General features: G+C 35.9%; 1 protein-coding gene and 1 pseudogene across 1 annotated transcript; both read left to right on the top strand.

Annotated features, from left to right (window-relative positions):
• The first annotated feature begins 628 nt into the window (after positions 1 to 628).
• On the top strand, positions 629 to 1,708 carry LOC120148501 (annotated as a pseudogene).
• Positions 1,709 to 3,078: 1,370 nt separating this feature from the next.
• Positions 3,079 to 18,135, top strand: LOC120148502. The gene is made up of 9 exons (XM_039161600.1): positions 3,079 to 3,460; positions 11,299 to 11,441; positions 11,527 to 11,605; positions 11,700 to 11,755; positions 11,922 to 12,041; positions 12,167 to 12,217; positions 12,652 to 12,671; positions 17,789 to 17,834; positions 17,923 to 18,135. Exons 1-9 carry the CDS (start codon positions 3,079 to 3,081, stop codon positions 18,133 to 18,135), a joined length of 1,110 nt encoding a protein of 369 aa, XP_039017531.1.
• Positions 18,136 to 21,034: the final 2,899 nt, after the last annotated feature.

Genomic DNA, 21,034 nt, shown 5'->3' on the forward strand with positions numbered 1-21,034 from the left:
AGCAACTCTGCATGCATGCAGAGAGTCATGCAGAGATTCAGACGTCCAGGCCCCCCAGCATGCATGCACGATTCAGAGAGTCATGCAGAGATTCCCGTGCGCCAGACGACAGGTGAAGATGCCGAGAGATCCACCTTGGCATTCCCTGTAGCATGCAGAAGACGCCGAGAGATCCCACAGTCAATATGCATTGCTTGAAGACGCCGAGCATTCCCCTAGCGTCATTGAAAATATTAACCCCAAAGATGCCGAGAAATCAAGCATGGAAAAAATTAACCCTAAAAACGCCGAGATATCCGAAGAATCACTTGAAGCACTGTACATTTCACCCCATCTCGGGAAATAATAAGTAAACTGGATTTTTTTGGGAATTAAACAATCACTGTATCAATAACTGGGCACTTTTGCCGTTATATGATAGGAAGATTGGTCGGTAAAGATGTCAAAATTGAGAATTTCAACGGTTCTGATTGAAGCTTTGACTTCACCAGGGATATACAAGGCATTTCAACTATCGAGATTCGAGATATTGTTGCCATCGCCTATCCATCTAACGACTGGTCAATAAAAACAAAAAGACCAACATATGTGGGCATTAATTTAGAATCTGGTTGAAACTACAAGGAATATGATCTACAATGTCTGTGGTTTGGATCCTTCTCAGCCTGTTTCACCTCGCAACAAGGCTTTCGACACAGCGTCAGAGATCATCCAAGCATGGTGCTGCTCCTTTGTTCTTGGTTTGGAAGGTTAAGAAATGGGTCCAGGTCGGATCGCAGAAACAGCTCAAGGATGCAGTGGAGGAAGTTCGTGCATTCGTTGAGGGAATCATTCATGACAAGAAGAGTGACTGGCGAAAACAGAGAGAATCTCGGTGAAGAAGATCTCTTACCGAGGCTGATAATTGCTGGTAACAACGAGGAAGTGGTGAGAGGTATGCCCATAAGCTTCATCATGGCAGTAAGGGATACAACTTCGGCTGCAATGACATGGCTCCTCTGGTTGCTTTCCTGCCATCCATTTATAAAACAAGAGGTTACGAAAGAGACAAACAATATGGAGAAAAGCTTGTTAGATTACGAATCACTGAAGGGACTTCAATAATTGAAAGCATCTCTTTGTGAATCAACGAGGCTTTATCCACCAGTAGCGTTGGCTGATGACTTATTGCCCGATGGCACTCTGGTACGTGCTGGAGATAGGGTAACATATTCTCCCTATGGAATTCATACCGAGCCGTGGTTTATTAAACCTGCAAGCTACCATGGAGGATCACCAAGGAAAGTTTGTCCATACATGTTTCCGGTCTTCCAGGCAGGTCCTTGGGAAAAAGATGGCATTCATTCAGATGAACTATGTGGTGGCTTCCATACTTCCAGCGCGGATCTAGAAATTAAAAAATGGGGATCTAAAATTTTAATACCCTATTCTAAAAAATTTTGAGTATGTAAATTTTCTTATTTTTTTCTATTCCTATTAATAAGTTAAACTAAATTTAATATTTTTCTCAAAATAATAGATGTGCAAGGGAGTCATGTACATCCACCCCAGCTTCCAGCGGCTCGAAACCAAACCGGTTGTTTCGGAAAAACCAGTCTTTGTCCCACTCTTGCCGGCTCACATGACCAGTGGAGTAAAGGTTTTGATTCAGAAAAGAGATCATTCAAGATACTACAAAATTTTAGTGAGATTCAATGGTTGTAAATAAAAACTGCAGGGGCAAGATGGTAATTTTCCTTTATGTCTCATCTAGTCAGAATGCTAACAGAAGAAAAGGGGTGATAAATCTATCACTGGGAGAGAATAGTTAAAACACCTACAAATTGGTGAGACAGCAGTTTACATTCACAGGAGAATATTGGATTTGGTCATTGATCAAGCCTCTGAGGGTTCATCACCTGATGCAGTAGGCCTTCTTGGGGACTTTACATACACATTAACGAATTCCGGCCGGTTTCTCTGAATTTCTCGGCTATTCAGAAACCTATTCCGAGATTTTATCCTCAGTAGAATGTCTCCGACAATCCATGGAAAGCTTAAGAAGTTCATCCTTTCCTGGAAGTAATTTGGGTGGTAAACCACGTGATACCATACTGAGGCAAGTTTCTGATGCTCATCAGCCTTGCAGCAGCTATTCTTAAACCATTGTTTAGCTTCTCTCTGCAGGTCCTTGGCAGAGAGTACGATTCGTTCCTTCATTTCTCCGTATCGCCTGTTATCTCGCTGCAAAAACTGTGCTTTGTTGTGCATGTTACCTGTCAGGATCTCATCCTCATACTCTACCTCATAATAGCTCATCAATAAACTCATTCTCTCTTCATACATTTCTTTATGAGTCCTTGCAACTGATAGGAACAAATCAAAACCATTCACTTCAAGCTCATGATCGTACGCTACTTCAGCCATCCCCTTTGTCCAGAAAAACTTTGACCTTGCTTGCACGGTTGAGCTGATCGTACCACGGTACAGTTTTCCTAGTACACCAGAGGAAGTATACATGGGTTTGTTTTCCCTCTGCATGAAGTCCGGAAACTCCCTTGGTTTAAGAGCACGAGGCATCTCAGCAGGTGCTCCTGTCTTGGCAAAATCAACAGCCATGGAGTGAAGAGTAGCCAATGCTAGACAGTTTTCACTGCGGGCTTTGTCAGGTTCTCGATCAGCATGCACTAAATGTGCAGTAGAAATGGCACCCAAAGTATCATTGATCATGTAATCAACGAAGAACTTTTGAATTTCCTTCAAGGTTACCTCATGGTCCATTATTCGAGGTCTTTGTTCCGTGTAGTCCATTGGGGGATCGTTTTGACATGGGATGAGGTCTTTGTCCCAGCTTATGAAAAACTGATCCCCATCAAGATCACCGCCTGAGCATTCATTCGGATGCGGAGTGTTGCGCCCCAAGTATAAATTGAGGAATGAACTACCCGAGTCAATCGACAGCAAGAGATGTTCGCATGTTTGGAAAGGAATCTCTCAAGTGTGGAGTGACGTGCGGCAGAGTTTAGTTTGGAACATTGGGAATGGTCGGAGTGTAGAATTTTGGAGGGATTCTTGGCTTAGTGACGTGGACCGTTAAACATGTTCGTAGCTAATCAATTAGAGCGCGATGAACTTCCAAGGAGGACGGTGGCTTCTATGGTTGACAGCAATGGACAATGGCGATGGGAGCTAATAACTGATTTTGTTCCGAGTAATATCACACAGAGACTAGCAGCTACGATGCCGACACGGAAAGGAGGTAAGAATGATGCGCCAGGTTGGAAGTGGAACATTGATCGCTATTTTTCGGTAAAATCAGCGTATGATATGAGACAGGCAACCTCCGATGCTATTCCGCATAAAGTATTGGAAGTGATTTCGAAATATCGAGGGATACTACGGGTTAAAATCTTCTTGTGGTTAGTAGCAAATGAGCGGCTATTAACTAATACGGAACGAGTCCGACTGCATTTGACAACAAGTAATTGTTGTGGAGTTTGCGGGTAGCCGGGGGAAACAATAGACCATCTTTTTCGAACATGTCATGCGTCCATGGTTGTTTGGACAACGTTAATTAAAGCTGAAAAATTAGATGTTTTTTTCTCTAGGGAAATAAGAGATTGAATGCATATTAATATCGCTTCTCCGGGAGTTTATGCACGGGATGAATGTGACCTATTATTTGGATCGTTACTTTGGTTGTTTTGGAAGAATCGCAATAGAAGAATTTTTGATCTGGAATACATTGAGAAAGAGTCTGTTTTAGTACAAGAAAGACGTCTTTGCTTCGAAGCGTACCGACCAATCGAATCATCCTCGCAAAGGACTCCACCTTCTCACCAAATGAGTAATAAGCATACGAATTGGTCTCCATCTCCTACTAATTGGTGCAAGGTTAATTCTGATGGCTCTCGTAAAACAGGAAATGATTTTGCTACATGTGGGGACGTTATTCGATCTTCAGATGGTAGTTGAATTCTTGGATTCGCTAAAGTACTAGGGATATTGATAAGTGCTTAATTTAGTTAATATTTTACTTTTAAATTACTCCTTATTCATTGATTTTTGTGGCTTATTTATTCATTTTAATTCATTTTCTGTACATGACATAAGATTATGGAAATTGCACAAAAAAGACACAATTTTGTAGATTTTTTTATTTTTGGAATCAAAGCTAGCTGGAATTCGGATTTGGATTAAACTCAAGTTTAGGATAATATTTTAAACATTATATTTTATCTTTGTATTTTAGTTTAAATATGTTTTAGTATTTTAATTAAGTTTTAGGATATTATTTTTATATTTTATATTTGTTTTAGGTATTTTAGTTTAAATATGTTTTAGTATTTTTATTAGGATTTAGAATATTATATTATTTTTTAGGTATTTTAGTTTAAATAGTTTTAAGTGTTTTAATTAAGATTTAAGATGTTTTAGCTTGTTTTTAGGAATTTGAAGGCTATAAATACCCTCTAAGGGTGAGCCTAGAAACAAATCTCTCTCATTTGAGAATAAAATCTTCTTTTTCTCTCTAGCTTTCTCTCTATTTTTTGCATACTTTTCTATTATGCTAAGGATGACTTTGGTTATGCTTAGCTAATTTTCTTTCAAGCCAAAGACTAAAGCGAAGACTCAATTCCAAATGTGAGAATTGTAAGGTATTTAAATCGCTTCGGATTTTCTCTCATTTGAGAATTGTAAGGCTCAATTCGACTTCGACATTGGTCCGGATATTATTATGGTTAACGTTTGAAGAAGGATTTGCTTATTGAAGCATATTCAACTTACCGAGAACACACTTAGCAAAATTATTTGCTAAGAGGAAACTGAGATCGAAATCAGTTATTGTTGAAACAACGCAATCCGAGTTGGCATCGAAGAATTGTTCTTGCAGTAACTGACGTGAATCTTGGAGTAAAAATCAATTTCGACGATCTTATGAATTTGAGACAAAGCTGAAGTATGGGGCTGTTTTCACAATAAGTTTCCCTTTATCTCAATCTCTTTAATTTGTTTATTTAATTATTTTTCTTTTATTTAATTCTTATTTTTTTATTTTAAAAATAACTTTTAAAAATCTCCTTTTATATTTATTACTATTAATATTTATTATTTTATTATTTCCTTTTTTTATAATTATTTATTGTATCTTTTCAACTTTAAATGGAATTCTATATTTTCCTAAAATCAAGAAACATTTTTATTAAATCATAAAAACCATAGTCCATGTGGATCGACCATGGTTCTCTATACTACCTTTTCCTTTCTATTTAAGAAGCCATAAATTATTTTGATAGCAAAACGACGATTATCAAATTGGCGTCGTTGCCGGGAACCAACGGCAAGTACTGATTTATTTTTCTAGTTTTTTATTTATGACAGAAGGAACCCAAGTGAATTAGTAGGTCTAGATCCGGAGATCGAAGCACGAGCACGAAGAATCCATGCACAAACGCTTTTAGAAAAGAGAAAAAGACAAGAAGAACTAGAGCAGAGTTCAGAAGCAGAATCAAATCCAAACTCTGAAGCAGACACATACAACATTCCAATGGCAGAATAAACGATCCGAGGGCTAGCCATAACTCCTGTCACTCAGACACCATTATGCATTAATTTTCCTAGTGGCGAGACTCCATTTCAATTAAAGTCAGGACTCATTCATCTTCTTCCCACTTTCCACAATTTTCTATATGAAGATCCGCACAAACACTTGTTGAAAATCCACATGGTTTACACTAGCATGAAACCATAGGGAGTTAATGAGGATCAAATTAAATTGAGAGCTTTCCATTTCTCTTTAGCCGATTTGGCTAAAGATTGGTTATTTTATTTACCTCCAAATTTAGTTAACTCATAGGCTGACATGAATCAAAATTTTCTTGACAGGTTCTTTCCAGGGGATAAAGCAAGCGAGTTACGAAGAAGCATTCTTTCCATTCAACAAAAGAGAAAAGAGTCTTTATGACTATTGAGAGCGATTTAAAATGCTTTGCGCATGTTGTCCACAACACAGATTAAGTGAGAAAACGTTGCTTCAATACTTTTATGAAGGCCTTTTGCCAATGGAAATGAAAATGGTAGATGCCGCCAGTGGAGGAGCATTAGTCAACATGACCCCAACAACAGCAAGGGAATTGATTTCAGCCATCGCAGCCAACTCTCAACAGTTTTCAAGTGAATTCAGCCAACGGATTCACGAGATAAGTACATTTTCTCTTGAAAACAAGTTAGATAAATTAACTGAAGTAGTTAATTCACTTGTTGCTGGAAAATCTAGAGCAACAAGAGCATGTGGGATATGCACAAAGCTAGACCATTCGACGGATTGCTGCAAACTGATACAAGAAGGAGGCAATACAGAAAGCAATGTCATAGGGAACTTTTCAGGTCCTCCACAAAGACAATACAATCCATACAGTAATGCTCACAATCCAGGATGGCGAGACCATCCAAACTTCAGCTATACGGCAAATCAAAGACCAACTTATCAACCAAGGTCTCCTCCTCAACAGTAAACACAAAACTCATCATTGGAGGAACTCATATGAAAGTTAGCAATTTCACAAGAAAAGCTGATTACATCCCATGAAAAATTTCACAGCCGAACCGAAACACATCTTCAAGAGTTAGATAACCAAGTAAGCCGACTAGCTCAAACTATGGGAAAATTAGAATCACAAGGAAGACTATCTTCTCAAACAGAGTTAAATCCAACAGAGAATGTTAGTGCCATCACACTCAGAAGTGGAAAAGTTATCTCACCCGAAGTTCCAGCAGAAAAAGACGCACATCAGAAAGAACTAGAGGAAACACCACCTCCAGAAATATATGATATGTCTGACTCACATCCTTCTCTTTCTTCTCATGAAATCATGCCACCATCATTCCCATCAAGGTTGATGAAGCATGATAAAAGAGCTGAAGAAAATGAGATCTTCGAGGTGTTCCAAAAAGTTCAAGTTAACATATCTCTTCTTGAAGTAATTCAACAAGTACCAAGGTATGCTCGATTTTTAAAAGAACTTTGCACTACAAAGAGGAAATTAATGGGGAACGAAAAGGTAAATTTGGGAGAACATGTCTCTGCAATTTTTCAACGAAAACTCCCACCAAAGACGAATGATCAAGGTATGTTCGCTATACCTTGCAAAATATGTGATTTTAAAATTAAACGTGCAATGTGTGACTTAGGAGCTTTAATCAACGTTATGCCATTATCTATTTATAAAATTATTACTAACGAGCCTTTGAAGGAAACGAGAGTAACCATACAGTTGGCTGATCGGTCTGTGATCTATCGAATGATGGAAAATATTTTAATGAAGGTCGATGTATTATTTTTTCCTGTAGATTTCTATATCATTGACATGGAACATGATAGGTCGGATACTTATTCTGAAGTACTTTTAGGCTAACCTTTCCTAAGCACCGCACATACAAAGATCTATGTTAGAAGTGACATACTAATAATGAAATTTGATGGTGAGATCGTTGAATTTGATGTTTACAAAACAATGAAATGCTATGATCATGTTGAAAGAATTAATTATGTTGATGTTATAGACCCTTAAATTGATGAATATATTAAATCTAATCTTTCCATGGATCCTGAACTTTGCCACGAAGAGGAAGAAAGAGAGTTTGAAAATATTCATACAATCAATTCTGATTTATTTTTACCTTCATCTAAAACTAAAATTTTACCTTATGTTTTGCAGGCACCTGAGATAAAATTGAAACAAATGTCAAAACACTTAAAGAGTGTCTTTTTAGGAGAAAGTGCTACTTCACCGGTTATTATTTTGGATAAGCTTTCAAAGCTAAAAAAGATCCGAAGAAAAGCTTATGAGAAAACCAAAATCTATAAGACAAAAATAAAAGAATTATACGATCATATAATTTCTCATAAGAAAGTTCTTAGTTGGAAAAGACGTATGAAGTGGAGGAAGTATTTCTCTTGAAACCTATAGTCTGAATCAGGTCGTCGAGCTAACGGCGTTAAACAAAAGCGCTTGATGGGAGGTAACCCATTTCGTTTTATTTTCATTTTATTTATTTCATTCCATTTATTTTATTTTATTTTATCAGATGCTTAATTTTATTTTATTTTTCTCTGAACATATTCAAATTTTGATCGAATATTTCTTACCTTCGCTCGAGCTCGTCTCGACATGACCATGGTTGCGATCGCCACTAGATTGGGGAGTATTCCTTTTCCCTCTCTCTGTTTTTAAATTTGATATACGTTTTGGGACAAAACGAAATAAGTGATGGGGAGTATAAGCATGTGTCAAAATTTTCATTGACTTGTTTAATTGTTTGAAATTGAGTTATTCTGATGTTGATATGTTGGTATCGTTGGTTGCTAGTCTTGAATTTCACTTTATACTCTTGCTTCCTTTTGGATTATGACCATGTTTTTTTTATCGAATTTAATTTGCATGATTAGTGATTGATATAGCTGGTGAATTTTTTGTTGAGTATTGATATTTTATGCTTTTGTCGATAGAGATGAACTTGACTCAATGCATATAAACTTTTCTTGTGAGATTTGAGCCTAACGAGCATACATTTTCTTTCTTGCTCATTATTTGACTTGTATGTGCCGAACTAATTAGGATATTCTAGAACTTGTAATCATAATGCATATTGAGACTACATGTTGAACGTAATATTTTAATGTGATAGGGGCACCTAGGATAAACCCACTTTTCCCAAAAAGCTTACCCGTTTATATATCCACTAGTGAACCACGTTTGAGTCTATTTCTCTTTCTTTGTTTTACACCTCATAATTAAACCCGAAGCCTTTCTTTTTATTTTACCTCTCTTTTCACACCCTTACTGAGACTTGAGATCTTGTATCATTGTTGTTCCACGAAGAAAAAAAATTCAATGTTTCAAAAAAAAAAGAAGAAAAAAGAGACCCTTTGTTAAAAAAAAGGAAGGAAAAAATCGATAGCTTCAATTGTCTTTCATCTATTCTTTTTCCTTGTTTTGTTCTTCATTACGCTTCATGTTAATTCGTGGATTGTTATTAATTATTTTGATCTCTTGTTTCGGTATTTTAAACATTTCTTTTTTGCCTTTTCCCTACCCTAACCTAAGCCTCGTTACACCTTGTTTAAAGACCCCTTGATTATTGCATTATGTTCATTTTTCGTAGTGGAGACTTGATTGGATTCCAAGCCTATGATAATATTTTGGTTAGTTTCGGTTTGAGCGATTTCATTTACCCCAAACACTTTGAGCGGATATATGTGAATATTTGTGAGGTTTTGAGTCATGTTTCATTGAAATTGACAATTAATTGTGATATCTTCCTTACTTTAAATTTTCTTGGTTGTATTTTTGCTTGGTTGTATCTTTGCTTGATTGTAACATGAATTCGACAAATATCATGGACTTAGTTCGATTGGAAGTTTAAGAAATAAATTGAAATTGAAGATGATAACTAATGATTTTGATATGTTAATTGAGGAATGCTTGAGGACAAGCATTGAATAAGTAAGGAGGAATTTGATAAGTGCGTAATTTAGTTAATATTTTATTTTTAAATTTTTCCTTAATCAATGATTTTGTGGCTTATTTGTTCATTTTAATTCATTTTCTGTACAGGACGTAAGATTATAGAAATTGCACAAAAAGGACATAATTATGCAGATTTTTTTTTTGAAATCAAAGCTGGCTGGAATTCGGATTTGGATTAAACTCAAGTTTAGGATAATAATTTAAACATTATATTTTATCTTTGTATTTATTTTAGTTTAAATAGATTTTAGTATTTTAATTAAGTTTTAGAATATTATTTTTATATTTTGTATTTGTTTTAGGTATTTTAGTTTAAATAGGGTTTAATATTTTTATTAGGATTTAGAATATTATATTATTTTTTTATGTATTTTAGTTAAATAATTTTAAGTGTTTTAATTAGGATTTAAGATATTTTAGTTTGTTTTAGGAATTTGAAGGCTATAAATGCTCTCTAAGGGTGAGCCTATAAACATATCTCTCTCATTTGAGAATAAAATCTTCTTTTTCTCTCTAGGTTTCTCTCTATTTTTCGCATACTTTTCTATTATGCTAAGTATGACTTTGGTTATGCTTAGCTATTTTTCTTTCAAGCCAAAGACTAAAGCGAAGGCTTAATTCCAAACGTGAGAATTGTAAGGTACTTAAATCGCTTCGGATTTTCTCTCTGTTTTCTGAGCTTACTTTTCAAATTAAAACGATTTCGACATTGGTCCGGATATTGTTATGGTTAACGTTTGAAGAAGGATTTGCTTATTGAAGTATATTCAACTTCTCGAGAACACACTTAGCAAAATTGTTTGCTAAGAGGAAACTGAGATCGGAATCAGTTATTGTTGAAACAACGCAATCCGAGTTGGCAGCGAAGAATTGTTCTTGCAGTAACCGACGTGAATCTTGAAGTAAAAATCAGTTTCGATGATCTGAGGAATTTGAGACAAAGCTGAAGTCTGATGTTGCTTTCACAATAAGTTTCTCTTTATCCCAATCTCTTTAATTTTTTATTAATTATTTTTCTTTTATTTAATTCTTATTTTTTATTTTAAAAATAACTTTTAAAAATCTCTTTTTATATTTATTACTATTAATATTTATTATTTTATTATTTTTATTTTTATTTTTTATAATTATTTATTATACCTTTTTAATTTTACCTGGAATTCTATCTTTTTCTAAAATCAATAAATAATTTTATTAAATCATAAAAACCATAGTCCCTGTGGATTGACCATGCTTCTCTATACTAGCTTTTCCTTTCTATTTAAGAAGTCATGAATTATTTTGATAGCAAAATGACGGTTATCAAATATGCTATATCGTTGAGGCAGAGTTAAGGGGAATACGTGAATGTCTCTCTCATGCGTGGAATTTTGGTGAAAGACAAATCATAGTTGAAACGGATAGCTTGGAGGTTATTCGGATGCTACAGGAAAACACTAATAGAGATTCGGTATTTACTCTGCTGGACCGGGTTTGTGTTTTATTAAATCAGAAATAGACGATTACTTTGAGGTATATTAACCGGAATGCGAATAAAATGGCCGATAAACTAGCAAGATTAGCAGCACCAAGAGGCGATGATCATACGATTTTCTACTCTCCACCTGCAGAAGTACTTAGTTTAATACAATAGATTCATTTGATTGTACTGTAACAGTAGCACATTAGGTACTAGCTTACATCTTTATTTCATAAAAAAAAAAACAAAATAAAACAAAAAGTCCGAAACCATCAAAAGAAAATGGAGTGTACTCTTTCTTCTTCCACTCTCCGCTGCCAAACTTATTAGTTTTCGGTTCCCAGAATCCATGGAGAGCCCTGAATTCTTCTTTCCTCATAAACATCGGGAAGCGATCTCTTATTCGTTGCTCGGCCAAGAAGAAAATCATATTCATGGATCAAATTCTCGATTATATTGAAGGTTTTTTGAGTGTTCGTATTTCCGCAATGTGCTTTAGACTAGATACTCACTTTTACGATATTGATTTATTTGGGATTTCGCATTGGTTGTCCTAAGTTAAGAAGGTGGTATGGAGCACCTGAACTACTGCCAAAAGATGGATCACTCGTGGAAGATCAGGAGGAGGATCATCCAGGTAATTTCTTATGGAAACTGGAAAGATAATATCAGTATGTATAGTTCTTGGAGGGGAAGAACCATTGATGAACTATTATTCTTTGAATTTTCAGAGGATGAAATCAGGGATGCAGTTTTAGTAACGGATGGGGATAATGAAATTAGCCAGGCAAGTTATCTTTTCTTATATATATCATATTCCATATCGTAAATATTATTCAAACCACTTAACCGAGCATGAATATGTATTGCTGAGCCCGGATTATTTTCTTCTTGTCTCTTGAATTCTTACTGGTTGCGCCAATTGAGCTTATTGTACCTATTTATCTGTGTAGATGGTGATATTATCATTGATTGTCAAACGAATTAAAGTAAAAGCATTAATGAAGGATAAGCGTTCAGCTAACGAAGCCTTTGGAAATTATGTTGAGGTAACTTCATATATCCTAAATGAAGTAACCTCTAGAAGGGCATTTATATATATGATATGATACATGTCATCGGTTTAATTTTAATAATTCTTTTTCTTATATACGAATGTGGTTCTGCTGTGTCTGCAGTCAATATCCGGAGATACAAGATACTCATAAAGAAAGCTCTTCGAGGAGTTCGTGCAATCATATGCCCAAATGTATGTGAATTCCTGCTAAACCAGCATATTAATGTATGATTATCTGCTATCTATAGCCAGTTTATGGTCCTTTCCACTCTAAATGCTACGTGCATCCATAGTTTGTTTTATGGATAATCTTCCATAGTTATTAGGACCTTAAAAACAGGGACAAAAAAACATGGATAACTGGAGAATCAACGTGGTTTTGCAAAAGTTAAACTTGAAGATTTTACGTGCTTCAATGTGAAACTCAGGCTGAAATTTGTGGGAAAATGTAATGAGTTTAAACAAAATAAAGATCACAATTTTCCTAAGATAATGAAAACAAATTATTGCAAAGTCGTTTTGAAAGTTCATATCATGCATCCATTCGGTTCTAATGCTTTGACATTGCTAGTTTTTCTCTGGCCGCCATTGAAATTTTGTAAATTTTGTATTGTCTTGTCTTGAAGGAAGGTTTCTTATCAAGTGTGTGTTAAAAGTCATCACCGAAAATGGTGCATTAATACACAATTCGGTGCAATGGTCAAAAGGAGAACACAATTGTTTAAATTGCTAAATGGTATAAGTATAATTTAGTCATTGTAATTTAGGGTATTTAGAAGTTAGTCCTTAAAGCTTCAACTATAAATACCCTAACTCATTTAACTTCAAAATTATCCCAAAGCATTCTAGCTTTCTTCCAATACTAGAGAGATTTTAGAGAGTTTCTTCAGAGTTGTTTTCTCCTTTTTATATAGAGAGAATTATCATTGTTTTCTCCTTGGTAGATCGAGAGAGGTTGTAATTCCTATTTTCTCATAGTGAAATTCTTCTACCGTTGCCCGTGGTTTTTATTCTATATTATTCAGGGATTTTCCACGTAAATTTTGTGTCTCTTTTATCTTCATTTTTATTTTCTCAAATTATCAGTTGCGATTTTGCTCTATCCGATAGCCTTCTTCTGCAACAATTGGTATCAGAGCTAGATTAGAGTGTGTAATATCTGCTTATTGTCTTTGTGGTTGCCACCAAAAGGTGGATCCTCCAACATAAGAAAGTAAGAAGTTATTACCCATTCTTTGAAGGTTCCAGAGAACTATTCACGATAGTGAAATAGTGGGAGCTATCCGTAAACGAAGAAATGACAACGAAATTTGATATTGAAAAGTTCAATGGGAGAAATTTCTCATTGTGAAAATTGAAGATTAAGGCCATCCTGAGGAAATACGGTTGTCTAGCAGCTATCAGCGAAAGGCCAGTAGATTTCACAGACGACAACAAATGGATCGAAATGGACGGAAATGCTATGGCAAACTTTCATCTAGCATTAGCAGATGAAGTATTATCAAGTATCGAGGAGAAGAAGACAGCTAAGGAGATATGGGATCATCTCACCAAACTGTACGAGGCCACATCGTTGCACAATAAAATTTTCCTTAAGAGAAAATTGTACACTCTCCGTATGCCAGAATCTACTTCAGTGACGAAGCACTTAAATACACTGAACACTTTATTTTCTCAGCTTACATCCTTAAGTTGTAAAATAGGAGAACAAGAACATGCTGAACTTCTACTTCAAAGTCTACCGGATTCATATGATCAACTCATCATCAACTTGACAAACAGTAATGTCACCAGTCTAGTCTTCGATGACGTTGCAGCTGCTGTTCTACAAGAAGAAAATCGGCGCAAGCACAAGGAAGACAAACAAGTAAATCTGCAACAAGCAGAAGCTTTGACAACGATGACAACGATGAGAGGGAGATCAACAGAACGTGACCAAAGCAGCAGTCACAAACATGGTAGATCGAAGTCGAGAAGCAAGAAGAATTTAAAGTGTTACAACTGTGGAAAGAAGGGTCACTTGAAGAAAGATTGTTGGAGTCTAAATAAAAACTCCAATCCACAAGGCAATACCGCAAACACTTTAGATGATGGAGATGCTCTATGCTGTGAAGCGTCAACTACCGTGAAAGGAAGAAAACGATTTGCAGATATATGGCTCATTGATTCGGGAGCAACATATCACATGACCTCAAGAAGAGAATGGTTCCATCATTATGAACCTGTCTCAGGAGGATCTGTGTATAGTTGCAATGATCATGCCTTAGAGATCGTTGGCGTGGGAACCATCAAATTGAAGATGTATGATGGAACAATTAAAGTTGTTCGAGATGTGCGACACGTGAAAGGTTGGAAGAAAAATTTATTATCCTACGGATTGTTGGATAATAATGCTAGCAAGATTGAAACACGAAAAGGAATCATGAAGGTGTTCCCTGGAGCGCTTGTGGTGCTAAAAGGCGAAAAGATAGCAGCAAACTTGTACATGCTGAAGGGAGAGACTTTGCTAGAAGCAGAAGCCTCTGTTGCCTCATGTAGTTCAGATTCGGCAATGCTATGGCATCAAAAACTTGGACACATGTCAGAACAAGGAATGAAAGTCCTTGTGGAGCAAAAGCTACTTCCAAGCTTAACAAAGGTATCACTTCCTTTGTGTGAGCATTGCATAACAAGTAAGCAGCACCGATTGAAATTCAACACATCAAATTCTAGAGGAAAAATTGTTCTAGAATTGGTTCACTCTGACGTATGGCAAGCACCAGTAACGTCCCTAGGTGGAGCAAAATACTTTGTCTCATTTATTGATGACTACTCCAGGAGATGTTGGGTACACCCTATTAAGAAGAAGTCAGACGTGTTTTCAACTTTCAAAAACTTCAAAGCGCGGGTGGAACTTGATTCTGGAAATAAGATCAAGTGTTTCAGAACAGATAATGGACGAGAATACACAAGCGAAGAATTTGATGACTTTTATAGGAAAGAATGCATCAAAAGACAGTTCACAGTGGTGAACACTCCTCAACAAAATGGAGTGGCAGAGCGGATGAACAGAACCTTGTTAGAAAGAACAAGAGCAATGTTGAGGGACGCAGACCTAGAAAAATCATTCTGGGCAGAAGCAGTCAATACCGCCTGTTATTTGGTGAATCGAGCTCCATCAACTGCAATAGAGCTGAAGACACCAATGGAGATGTGGACTGGTAAACCAGTTGATTATTCAAACCTCCATGTATTTGGAAGTATTGTGTACGTGATGTACAACGCCCAAGAAATTTCAAAGCTGGATCCAAAATCCAGAAAATGCAAATTCTTGGGGTATGCTGATGGAGTAAAGGGGTATCGCTTGTGGGATCCCACTGCCCGCAAAGTGATCATTAGCAGGGATGTTATCTTTGTAGAAGATAAGCTACAAACAAAGAAAAGAAGATGATGACAGCGCTGAAAAGTCAGAGACTACACAGATACATGTGGAAAAGGAGTTTGAACAAGGAGATTCTTCTGAAGCAAAACCAGCACATGATGAACAAGAACCAGAGAGTTCTGAAGCTCCAACAACTCGTCAATCAGATCGTGTGAGAAGACGTCCCAATTGGCACTCAGATTATGTTATAGAAGGAAATGTTGCATACTGTCTTTTAACATAAGACGGTGAGCCATCAACATATTAGGAGGCAATAAACAGTTCAGATGCTTCATTGTGGATGATGGCGATGCAAGAAGAAATCGAAGCCCTTCATAAAAATAATACATGGGACCTTGTGCCACTACCACAAGGAAGGAAGCCAATTGGTAACAAATGGGTCTTCAAAATCAAGCGAAATGATGACGATCAAGTTGAGAGGTATCGTGCAAGACTGGTGGTCAAAGGATATGCTCAAAAAGAAAGTATTGATTTCAATGAAATATTTTCTCCTGTGGTTCGACTAACAACAGTTCGAGTAGTTTTGGCAATGTGTGCTACATTAGACTTACATCTAGAGCAACTAGATGTTAAAACAACTTTTCTTCATTAAAATCTTGAAGAAGAAATTTATATGCTCCAGCCTGAAGGTTTTGAAGAAAAAGAAAAAAAGAACTTGGTTTGCAGGTTGAACAAATCTCTGTATGGTCTAAAGCAGGCTCCGAGGTGTTGGTATAAGAGATTTGATTCTTTCATTATGTGCCTTGGATACAACAGACTTAATGCATACCCTTGTGCTTATTTCAAGAGGTCTGGTGATAACGATTTTGTTATTTTGCTGTTGTATGTGGATGACATGTTGGTTGCAGGACCCAACAAAGATCATATTGAAGAATTGAAGGCACAACTGGCTAGGGAATTTGAAATGAAGGACTTGGGATCAGCAAACAAGATTCTATGGATGCAAATTCACCGAGACAGAAGTAATAGGAAGATTTGGCTTTCACAAAAGAATTACTTGAAGAAAATCTTATCACGATTTAGCATGTAAGATTGTAAGCCAATTTCTACCCCTCTTCCTATTAACTTCAAATTATCCTCCAGTATGAGTCCTAGCAGTGAAGAAGAGAGGATGGAGATGTCTCGAGTACCGTATGCATCAGCAGTGGGAAGTTTAATGTTCGCTATGATATGCACAAGACCATACATTGCACAAGCAGTGGGAGTGGTTAGTCGGTACATGGCGAATCCAGGAAAAGAGCATTGGAATATTGTAAAGAGGATCCTAAGATACATCAAAGGGACCTCAAATGTTGCATTATGTTTCGGAGGATCAAACTTACTTATAAATGGGAATGTCGATTCTGACTATGCAGGGGATTTGGATAAAAGTAAATCTACTACAGGATATGTGTTCAAAGTTGATGGTGGAGCTGTAAGCTGGGTTTCAAAATTACAGTCAGTTGTGGGTACATCTACAACAGAGGTAGAATATGTAGCAGCTACACAAGCCAGTAAAGAAGCAATTTTGTTGAAGATGCTATTGGAGGAACTTGGGCACAATCAAGAGTTTGTCTCTCTGTTTTGTGACAGTCAAAGTGCCTTGCATCTAGCAAGGAATCCATCATTTCATTCAAGGACAGAACACATACGAGTTCAATACCATTTCATTCGTGAAAAGGTGGAAGAAGGGACGGTAGATATGCAGAAGATCTATACCAAAGACAACATAGCAGATTTCATGACGAAGGTGATCAATGCTGATAAATTTACTTGGTGTCGATCCTCTTGTGTCCTGTCAGAAACGTAAGCAACATGATGGTACAAGGTAGAAAGAATGGTGTGAAGATATGATTGTTCCAATCAAATCTTCAAGTGAGAGATTGTTAAAAGTCAGCACCGAAAACGGTGCATTAATGCACAATTCGGTGCAATGGTCAAAAGGAGCACACAATTGTTGAAATTGCTAAATGGTATAAGCATAATTTAGTCATTATAATTTAGGGTATTTACAAGTTAGTCCTTAAAGCTTCAACTATAAATACCCTAGCTCATTTAGCTTCAAAATTATCCCAAAGCATTCTAGCTTTCTTCCAATACTAGAGAGATTTTAGAGAGTTTCTTCAGAGTTGTTTTCTCCTTTTTATCTAGAGAGAATTATCATTGTTTTCTCCTTGGTAGATCGAGAGAGGTTGTAATTCCTATTTTCTCATAGTGAAATTCTTCTACCGTTGCCCGTGGTTTTTACCCTATATTATTCAGGGGTTTTCCACGTAAATTTTATGTCTCTTTTATCTTCATTTTTATTTTCTCAAATTATCAGTTGCGATTTTTCTCTATCCGATAGTCTTCTTCCGCAACAGTGTGGAGAGCTTCAAAGGTGTTGAACATATAGTTCTCTTGTCTCAGGTACTCTCTCTCGCTCTCGCTCTTCCCTTATATGCAAAAGAAAGACTTTAGACTATTTCTATGTGATTGTGGTTTAGAAAGGTTGCAGTTGTCTGCTTATAGAGCTAGCAGTGGCATTCAAGCTATCATGACAAGCAATCAAAGGAAGTTAGATGAGGAAGATGAATCAGCACTGATAGCTTCACGAATTCCATATACCATAATTAGAGCAAAAAAGTTGCAAAGCACTCCTGGTGGAACACGGTGGAACACTAGGTTTCAACTTTATGGTGTTAAATCATTTTATTCTTTTGATAGCTGAGGAAGATGAATCAGCACTGATAGCTTCACGAATTCCATATACCATAATTAGAGCAAAAAAGTTGCAAAGCACTCCTGGTGGAACACGGTGGAACACAAGGTTTTATTCTTTTAATAGAGCAAGCATGATACTTACTTTATGGTGTTCCTCCTTAGTCTTGTTGCAGTTAACTGGAATAAATATGTTCGCTGACTTTGAGAGCATGAAAAGCAACCTTATTCGTTGTAATAGATTCTAACAATTCCTACAAATGCCACCATTGTCAGGGTTCTGCAGCAAGTGGAAGACTCAGCATGGAGGATGCTGCATTGGTATGTGTGGAAGCGCTTGAAGTAGTTCCAGAAGCAAGATTCACATTTGAGGTCTATGAATAATCATGTCTACATCTATTAAGGGGGGAAAGTACACATGCAATATCTAATTATTTTCTTTATAATTCATCCCACTGCCACTTTCTAGTCAAAATTTCAAGGCGAATCTGTCATTTTTCATCCTTTTATTCAAGGTGACTGTCGTTTTTCATCCCACTACTATCTATCTTGATATTCTATAGCGATTAGTGGTGTCAAATTTATCCTTTGTCATTTATCTACAAGCTGCTCTTTCAAATGCAGAAAATCTAAGTTGCTTTTGTAGAGTACCTTGAGTTTATGTTATTTGAATTTGAGTTAAGAATAGGAAGAGTATATGTCATATACTGCTATTATTCTAAGGTTTCCCTTATATTTAGAGGATAATACCCTCATGCCCCATACCATATCCAAATGTGTCGTACACATGCCAGAATATGAATAGAAACTAAAGAATTCGTGTATGATAGACTTTTAGTTTAAAAATTACTTGAAAACAAGTATATATATATACTCATTAAAACCAAAAGAAAAGTTATCAACAGAATGATGTCTGAATTGACACGGGAACAAAGAAATTTGTACAAGGTGAAGTAGAACCGTTCAAAAGGCAATGCAAGAAAAGCAATGGAACAAATAAGCAAATTATTCATGCAAAAACATCAGTTTCAAAGCACCTTTTTTTTTCTCTTTTGTGTTCTCTTTGCCATTTGTCTTATATTCCTACCCATCCTTTGGTTTCAATTAGTTATTGATATCTACAACTTTACTCTGAAAAATAGGTCGTCAATGGAGGAGAGAAGGTTTCAGATTGGAAAGAGTGTTTGACCAGATTGATTGAGAAAACAGAGCCGTAGCTGCCTTGATCCACTTGTTTGTTCTTTTCCGATGATGTCTTCAGTTAGTTGGTCATTATTAAAATCCACTTGCCTGCAACTGAACTACAAAAGTTTGTATTGAAGTTTGGTCTTCTGAAATTTTATATTTGTAGTTTTCATACCAGTATAAATGTCTGACTTTGAGGGCAAACTGTAAGATTTCCACTACACCAGCTATGATGAATTTCATGAGAGGTTCATGTTTCAACATGTTTTTCATTCTTCTGGGATGTTGAAATAGTAGATACAGTCCATATGTGAGGGGTTGTTGCATGATAAAAGAAAAATGAAAGCATGATGTTGGAGCAGCAATGGACATGATCTAGGGTAGATCTAAACGTTACGAATTGCTTTAAATATTATTAAAAAAACTCATCTGCTTCCGATAATATAATATGCCAACGTTTAACAAATATTATCTCTTCTTTTAGTGCAAAAAGTAACTAAAAAATGGAAGAGAACATAAACATAAAAGGGATACAATGGAGTACGGACACCATCTTACATTCTTTATTGTGTGATTCCTCCACTTCACGTGGAGAGTTGACTTGTCCTCCATACCCCATACGTCTTCAATTGTTATTTGAAGATTGAACTTCTATTGTTTAATAAAAAATCCAGCTTAAGCGAACCGGATTTATATACATATATATATATATATATATATATATATATATATATATATATATATTGTACATAACATGGCCAGCACTTCCAAAAAAAAAATCATGAATCCCATGCTTAAAATATATATAATTAAAAAAAATATCCTTTCTCATCTCTTCTTACATCCTATCATTTCCACTCACACACACACACAAAACCTTAGATTCCTTTTGTTGTCTTTCACAAAGCAGAAAAACTAGAAAACTATGTTATCTTCGGAATATAATTTATTGAGTGCTAATCAGCCTAATTTTTCTTTTAAATATAGATTACTCCCACATGTAATTTATGGTTTAGGACTAAAGATAACATCTGTGATCCACTATCTAACCCCCCTTCTCTTTTAAATATGACCAGAAAGGCTTAACCCATTATTGTTATGAAGAAGCTAATTAAAATAAGTTGTATAGTATCAAATTCATCTATTATGATCACATAATTCAAACAGTTTCCGTCTGGTTTTGTCCCTGCTGTCACAAAAATCATAATTGATCTCCACCTTTTTTATCCAAAACTACAAAATCTACTTTTAACTTATGAACCATTGAAGATGCCAGGAAAAAAAGGGAGTTTTTCACATTTACTATGTCATATATGCACTGGACATAAATGTTAAATACAAGTGCTAATGAAAAGTTGTATCCATAGAAGAGAATCATGAATCTAAACTTAAAGAATCTACCAAAAAAGATATTATAAAAACAGTAGGCACCAACCCTTTTCTTGCAATCTTCCAGAAGCAATCAAGAATCTCTTTTGACAGACATGGGAGGAGAATAAAGGGTGGTTGTTGAAAGTTCCCATCAAAGGCAGATCAACTCTCTTAACAGATGAAAATAAAAGAAGATCATTGGAAACTAGAAAATGCTATTATGTGTTTAGTGACGGTTAAGCAATCACACTAGCCTCGTTGAACAAACAATTAAAAATGCAGACCAAGTACAAATAAGATTACTCTGTCTCATTTATTAAACAAAAAGGGAAGAAAATCCACTGATGTTAAAC

Source organism: Hibiscus syriacus, unplaced genomic scaffold, assembly GCF_006381635.1.
Source record: "Hibiscus syriacus cultivar Baekdansim isolate YM2019G1 unplaced genomic scaffold, ASM638163v2 tig00110962_pilon, whole genome shotgun sequence".
NCBI classification, from domain to species: domain Eukaryota; kingdom Viridiplantae; phylum Streptophyta; class Magnoliopsida; order Malvales; family Malvaceae; genus Hibiscus; species Hibiscus syriacus.

Coding starts and splice junctions, on each gene's coding strand:
- LOC120148502 (XM_039161600.1), top strand. CDS start 3,079: ATGTTCGTAGCTAATCAATTAGAGCGCGATGAACTTCCAAGGAGGACG. Junction 3,461..11,298: donor CCGACTGCATTTGACAACAA/GTAATTGTTGTG, acceptor CAAACTTATTAG/TTTTCGGTTCCCAGAATCCA. Junction 12,042..12,166: donor CTTCATATATCCTAAATGAA/GTAACCTCTAGA, acceptor CGGAGATACAAG/ATACTCATAAAGAAAGCTCT.